At 41.3% G+C, this 7,714-nt stretch overlaps 1 protein-coding gene across 1 annotated transcript; it reads right to left on the minus strand.

The window, feature by feature from the left end:
* Positions 1-2,601: 2,601 nt before the first annotated feature.
* Positions 2,602-5,554, minus strand: rnf228 (ring finger protein 228). The gene has a single exon (XM_030743536.1). The coding sequence runs from the start codon at positions 5,344-5,346 to the stop codon at positions 4,576-4,578; it is 771 nt and encodes a 256-aa protein (XP_030599396.1). The 5' UTR covers positions 5,347-5,554; the 3' UTR covers positions 2,602-4,575.
* Positions 5,555-7,714: the final 2,160 nt, after the last annotated feature.

The following is a 7,714-nucleotide window of genomic DNA, read 5'->3' on the forward strand; positions in this document are numbered from 1 at the left end:
TATGCTGTGAGTTACAGTGTGTTATGTTTGCCTTTCTTCTAAAAGTTTGACCCATCACTCTTTACGATGACGGACGTGACGATTTGGGACAGATCCCATTGAAATTGAATATTACAGAGGAAAAAAAAAAACTATAGAGGGGACAAATGAAAAACAGAAAGTGAGGCATGATGCATACCTCGACCCTTTTCTTTTAAAGCGACACTGAATCTCCGTGTCCAATCCATTACCGGGGGATGAAATTCAAAGTCAGAAATCTCTCCTGATGAGAAATAAATTAGTTGCATCGTGCGTGGACGGCATTCACAAACACGTACATTTGTCACATCAATTAGGCCAGTTTTCCATCAGTCTATTAGAGCACTGGGCTAATTATTTGAAATGGATAGGGTTGAGTGTTTTAGGCGAAAAAAGTTCAACTTCACAACTTTTGGGAGGAAAAAAGGCGCACTTTACGTCATTACATTTGTGGATTGGAGAAGAAGAAGAAAATCGCACATCATGGTGCATTGCGTACTAGTACCCACTAAATTGTTAAAACTAGCTCCACCGAGACGAGTTAAAGCAGAAATAATGACACTCCATTAATACGTTGCCTTGTTGCATATTGACTGTAGGGCCCTTTTTTACTTGCTTAACTTTACTAATCGTGTTTTAGTAGCTAAAGTTGCTTATTATTTTCAATGCAAACTGTGTAGTTGTTCAATTTACTTAAGGCAACATTTTTGCCACCGTCGCAACATTTGTCCCATTTGTTGAGTTATTGCTTAAAGACTTTATGGACCACTCTTTTACTTCTTACACTAAAATTTCTTGATAATGTTTCACTAAATTTGCTGCCGTTTTTGATGCAGGTTGATTTTTATTTATTTATCTTGTTAGTTTTGTTTTGTTTTTTTTACTTAAACTTTCCCACTGTATCTTTTTTGTCACGGTAACTTTTAAAGGTAAACAGAATAAAATGTGCAACAACATTTTATAAGACAACATTACTGCAAATGTCGCAATTATGCAATAAAGCTTCATTGCATAATTTGATACTTTTTTATTCTTTAAAAGTTGTCGCTATAATGTTTTAATGAACTCTTATCATTTCAGATGCAGTTGAAACTGGTTTAACGGTGTAACTGTTTATTGTTTGTTTTCTACTTATACTTCCACGTAAAGGTAACACAGATAGAAAGATCGACAGATAGATAGATAGATAGATAGATAGATAGATAGATAGATAGATAGATAGATAGATAGATAGATAGATAGATAGATAGATAGATAGATAGATAGATAGATAGATAGATAGATAGATAGATAGATAGATAGATAGATAGATGCCAACTTTGCAGTTCAAGCCAGTCCTTACTGTAGTCCAGGATGGTTTTATATTTTTTATTTATTATTCATATCATTTAGTTTATGGTTTAAAGGTGTGTATACAGTTTTAGGCTAATAAAATGTAAATGCTGCCAAAAAGACTTCAAAATTGACTTGAGTGTTTGGTAGCAGCCCATTTTATATTTGTACTTTTTAATGAGAATTAAATAAAGAAACATAAGATGTCACTGTGGTGTGCCAAATTTTGTGTTGTCTGACTAATGGAAACAAAGAACAGTGTAGGTTAGGCTTTATTTCAGGCTGCTAAGAGCGGGAGTCTGCGCATGCTCAGCTCCATCACGTTTTTTTTTCTGTTGGAAACCCGTAGTTATTAAAACTAAAGTTACACAGACATACATATCTAATGAGAAGCATTAAAAATCATTAGATTAGCATCATCACAAAAATATGCCGTGTTAATCTGTTTGCTACAGTTCCTAATTTTCAAATTTGCCTCTAACTATTTCGCAGAAATCTGTAAGTGCGCCTAAGTTTAAAATTAAAAAAAAAAAAAGGGGGGGGGGGGTGTTAGGTCTGCTGGGCTGCTTCACTGAACAGACCAACCAGTAAACCGAGTCTTGTTTACGTGGTGCTCTAATGACAAAAGAGATGTGTAGTCCTTGAAGAAATCCGCTATATAAGAACATTAATTAATGGAACTCCTGGTTAACACATGATCGGAGTGGTGAACATTCAACACTGGTTTTTATCTGTTCTGCTGTTTGTTTGTGGAGGGAAAAAATCTTGATGCTGAATGGCTTAATTTATATGAACTAAAGGGAACTAAAAGGAAGCCTTGTATGAACAGGTAAACACACATGACAAATCTCAGGCTGTGATATTAACGCCACATCAGCACCCGACCCATACTTTAAAAAATGTATTTACTTTTAATCAAGGTTTAGCCACTGAAAGTTTGCATAACAGGACCTACATGAGAAGTGCAACCATGTTGGCACTAAGGGGTGGAATTTCTACATGTTTTTTCTCCTGTACTGCATGTATCATCCTTTGTCCAGTAGGGGGCATATTTGATGCACAGCAGGGAGTTAAATGTGTTAAGTTGGATCATATAGTATTCAGTGTATTACCAGTCATTATGTAAGAGCAGGCTTAAAATAAAAAAAATAAATAAATAAAAACTGAGCCCAGAGAAGAGGCCATTCCATCAGCTGTTGTCTTCACCCTAGTGAGAGGAATGAATAATGCAGCAGATACTCATGTTTCCTTTATTACTGAAATGTGTTTATGTATGTAAAACAGCACATAAAGAACATTTCTCTGTGCAAATACATTTGGTACTTCAACAACAACCACAGATTCTCAAAAAAGAAAGAAAAGAAATTCTAGCTCCTCTGAAATAAATACAATATGCGTACATCTGTCAAAGGTCTACCCCTTTACTTGTGTCAAATAAGAGGGTGAAAGTGCATCAAATACAAGTTGGGAGAAGGTCGAGCAGGATGATTGAAGCGACATCAGATTAAGAAGGGGGGGGGGACTTAATAATCAGATTAAATTGCTTGCTGTTTTCCCCTGCAGTGAGGTAGGGATAGAGAGAGTGATAAGTGCTTATATAAAAAACACTTTGTTGTCCAGATTGAATTTGAATTCTATATTAAATGCTGTCACGGAGTTAGAAGACATCACAGTATTCAAATTCACATGTCTAACGGACCACATTTGCCAGTGTGAAAGCCGTGCACTGCACCGATAATAAATAATTGTATAGGTCATAGAAGCAATAACATTCACAGGCTTTACCACTGACTCATGATGGGCCTGTGAGTTTCAGCCTCTTTCATCCAAGTGCATTACATGCAGACCCACAATGCCTTTCAGAGCTATAAATTACATCATCTAAATTATATTATGCTTTAGTTTACTGCAGGCACCGGAATAGCACAAACCCTCTCAGCCCATAGTGCTTTTCTAGCTTGAATACCTCTCCCTAATCTCAGCCACACAGCTCATGGGGGGTCTTTAAGTGTCCACATGTAATTATGACTCCAGACAATCTCACAGGAACCAGAATGACACCAAATGTATCCTTTTAGCAGCTGCACTTCATATATTTAAAGATGTATCACCAGATTTTCACATATGGCTTTGAAGGAAGAAGATAAGTGGACATGTAAGCAGCTGGGAGTGGAGCCTGGATCATATGTCTTTAGCAAACACGGGCAGGTTTCTCCTTCAAAACCAGATATTTTTCATAGGTATCAAAAAAAAAAAGGTGCTAAACATTGGAAACCCCTGTTTTCTCATTGATGTGACAATAGGGGGGAAATCCCTTCCTGCACCCACAGCTGGGTGCTGTCTGCAGCAGGGTGGCCCGTGCACGATTTCAGTTATTATTACAGTGACGTTTTGCTTCATTCAGCAACAAGGTGAGGCACACAAGTCAGGAGATGCACAGTCTCTTCCAATTAAAAAGAAAACAAAATGATAAAAAAAAGGCCTTGACCTTTTAATAGCCAACATGCACAAATGTAGCAAAACACAGGTTCAAAAATCACAAGCTTTGCAGTTTTTCCTACAGTGCCACCCTGCAGGGCAAAGTTAAAGCACAAGGTTCAAGAAGTGCCTTCAAGAAAGGCTGATCACTCCTACACCTCTGCACCTGTGGACTATTTACAAGTTTGGGTTGTGGATCCATCTTCTGCTGTACTTGTATGGCATGTTACACAAACATATACAGCAACCCTTCATAAGAACCAGCCTGAAAACTCAAGAGGTGAATATCGCCAAATATCAGTACATTACAATAGTGCTTTGTTGAGATATGAGTGAATGATCGTGGACAATTATCATACAGTGATTGGCATAGTGGGAGATGCATATTATTTAGCAGGGTAAGGTGGTGAGGGTATCAAACCTTGGAAATAAGCACTTCACATTCAGCCATCAAACCAAATACAGACTAGACCCATGGCGGAGGGTTTAAGTCTTAAGTTCACTCATCAGGATGCCCAGACTGCAAATTCAAGTGCATAACTTAAGGAAAAATAACGCGGATCATGTCGGCCTATTGCTCCAACAACATGAAGGCCTTTGGGTGTTTGCTATACTCATAAAAGGCCATTCTGGGCAAGATTTATTCCTAGAAAAGTAAAGGGAGCAGGAGTTGCCAGTACTATGTACATAACCACACACCCACAGTAGCCTACAACATCTCCATCAATAGTCAGAGGCAGCAGCCTATCAGGCGTTTCTCCGGGAGTTACTTGTGGCGGATGCGCGGCCTGTCTCATGGTCCGGTCTGTATTTGAGCCAGCAGATGAGCCATGTGACGACCACGGAGAACATGGCCAAGATGCTGGCTACCGACAAGCAAATGGGTCCCGCCGGCGACGGAGGAATGCTGTGACTGTGCACAAAGATCAGGCCCATGAACAGCAACACCAGCATGGAAAGAAAGGAGAAGATCACGCACACGCAGCCGGTGGTCAGCGCCACTCTCTTGCAGCTTTGACAGCTGTCGTAGCGCACCGAGTCCTGGGAGAGGGTCGTGGCCGTGGACACGGTGGTGGATGGGGTAGCCTGACTGGCGCTGGACGCCCCCGACGCCTCTTCCCGGCGGAGGGCGACGAGAGCTGGGTGCAGCGGAGGAGGGTACGGTGGCAAAGCGTCCTGAGGCAGGGGGTCCGAGTCGATGTAGAGTGGAAAATCTTCCGTCACCTTTGTGTTGTTGGGAAGGTTCTGTATCCGATAGTCCGGAACCGGGGTCCGGTGGCGACAGACGGGGCAGCTGATGCGCCATGGCCGCTCCTCCCGGAGGTGAAGCGTGTTCAGGCACTCCTCGCAAAACGTGTGCAGGCACTCTAGGATCTTAGGAGCCCGGCGGTCAAGGTCGAAATAATTGTAACAGATTTTGCATTCGTACTCCTCGTAGGGAAACGCCGAGGAGGCCTCGCCAGGGGGTTCCGCTCCGTTTGATGCCAAATCTACCTCTGCCATGTCATCTTTCGCCATTCACATTCTCCGGTGAACACAAAGGGAGCTGGCGGACAGATGCTGATGACGGTGCACGTCTCTCCTCCTCTGCCCCCTCCTCTCCTCCTCTTTCATTGAAACGCCATCATCCCTGCAGACGTTACTGTTGATGTGTTTTCATAATCCCCTCTGCGTCTTTTATGTAGCGCTGCCCGGACTCAAACGGTCGGGATCCCGGTTAAATATTTAAAAAGCTCTCGTTTTCTGTTCGACTGTGTGGGAATAGATGATGTAATGGTGGTGACTCCGGTGTGGGGGGCGGGTGGGGGGGGGGGGGGCTCATCCATTCAGAGAGTCCGAGCATCCCACAAAACACAGAGAGAGAGAGAGAGAGAGAGAGAGAGAGAGAGAGAGAGGACGCTGCGTCTTAAAGTCCTGTTAAAGAGAGTTGTTGTTACTGCTGTGGTTGTGCAGCAGGCAGCATATGACAGCCATGCTGGTTGGAAATTACGTAGACCCTGGCTGACAATAGGATGCGCTTATTTGGTCAACTGGGGGCGTCAATTCACTGTTTCCTGTAACAAAGAAATCAAAGCATGGTGCATCACATATTATAAGTTTCTCATGTACCAAGTGCGGTCTTCGGTTTTCTCTATGCAGAATCATTTCAGACTAGTGCATAGCTGATGTAGACTATAGATAGGATTTAGACTATAATCATAATCAGATAAACGGACACAGGGCCCCTTTCAAACTTTATACAGTACCTGACGCAGTGAAGTCAGGTAGTAAAGCTAAAGCATAACCTCGAGTCTTTACTGAACGTTTAGGGCAAATCATATTAGGTTATCAGATTAAACTCTAAAGTATGCACAAAGTAAAGTAAGTATGAACTTTCAAATGGGAATCCTTTGGAGAGATCTTTTAACTTAAAGAATGAGGGGAAGTGAAATCATCTGAGACTCATGTTAAACTTCGTTTGAGCTAAGGCCAGGGTTCTCAACATGCAGCTCGCAGGCCAATGGCAGCCCATAGCATTTTTATGCAGTCCTCAAGCGTAAAAGGAAGGAATACATAATTCATCCAGACTTCACAGCATAGGCGAAACTAATGGTGTGTTCCCACCAAATGGAACCTCCCTAAATTTTTACAAGTACTACTAAAAACTGTCATTGTTTCGTAAAAATAAAATGTGAGAAGCACATTTCAAAACGGGGGCCAAAAAAAAAACGTATTCAAAGTTTTTTGGCTAAAACCCACACCTAATATCGCATAACTAGTTTTGTTATTTAGTGGTATGCTGGGTATAAAAAGAGAATGCCAGACTGATTGAGTTGGGCAAGGCACCAGCTGATGGTAAAGGGGTGTGTTGGTGCATTTGCTAAGTAACTTGCACATATGTGAAGGTATCATGAATGCTGAATGCAACATATGATGCCATCCAGAGATGTCTTTTATTTCAGAAACACAGTGGCTTGTGTTACAGCAGCATGGTTCCATAGGAGAAGAGTGTGGATGCTTTAACTGGTCTGCCTGCACTCCAGCGGGGCTGTCGTCAGCTGAAAAGAGTTGGACCGATGAGAAATGAAAAATACAACAAAGAACACCCCAAACAGTTAAGCAGCCAACCGCCTATTACATGATTAAGCAAGGAGGGAACATTTTTCTTCCAAAACTAGAGTTCCCAAACACTTCAAAGGGGAGGTGATGCAGCACAGTGATAAACACTGTACTGCTTTTTTTGAACCGTGGACACATGTTTTTCACTAAATAGTAAAATTTCTCTGTTTCTCTTTGCACTATTTCAATCTATGTAATAACATAGTTAATAATAAATGAATGTAATAACATTTTACTTTGCACTCCAGCGGGGCTGGATTTTTTTGGGGGGGGGGAAACGCGGGGGGGGGGGGGGGGGGGGGGGGGCTTGTATTAGATTCCAGGTAAATGTGAGTTAGGTAACTTTCTGTTTGGGTGTGTGCTATGCAATGGTTTGACAGTCTGCGCACTGACAATATGATCAGATTTTTGCACCTATTAAAGTGCACATAGTAGTGTCCAGGGTGAATTTTATAATGTGTCCTGCATGATCCTCATGTTTGTGTTATTTCTTTGCCTGGGACACCAAGAGACCCATGAACACTTTAAATCTGAGACAGTTCTGCTGATTAAGAAATCAAACTGAGCATGTGCATTTGAACTTCAAGGAAAAATGTTTATTAGTATTTTTAACAATGAACATTATGAAGTAGCGTGATCCCGGCCAAGGTTTCTGTGTGTTGATACAAAAAATAAAAGGATTGTCATCAAACATGACTTTACACAACTGGGCTCAATAAAAAAAATCAAACATTGTCTATTACTGTCCTTTATAAGAGAAGATGGCGAATGGTTTATATTCAGCTTT

This window comes from Archocentrus centrarchus, chromosome 13 (assembly GCF_007364275.1).
Source record: "Archocentrus centrarchus isolate MPI-CPG fArcCen1 chromosome 13, fArcCen1, whole genome shotgun sequence".
Taxonomy (NCBI): domain Eukaryota; kingdom Metazoa; phylum Chordata; class Actinopteri; order Cichliformes; family Cichlidae; genus Archocentrus; species Archocentrus centrarchus.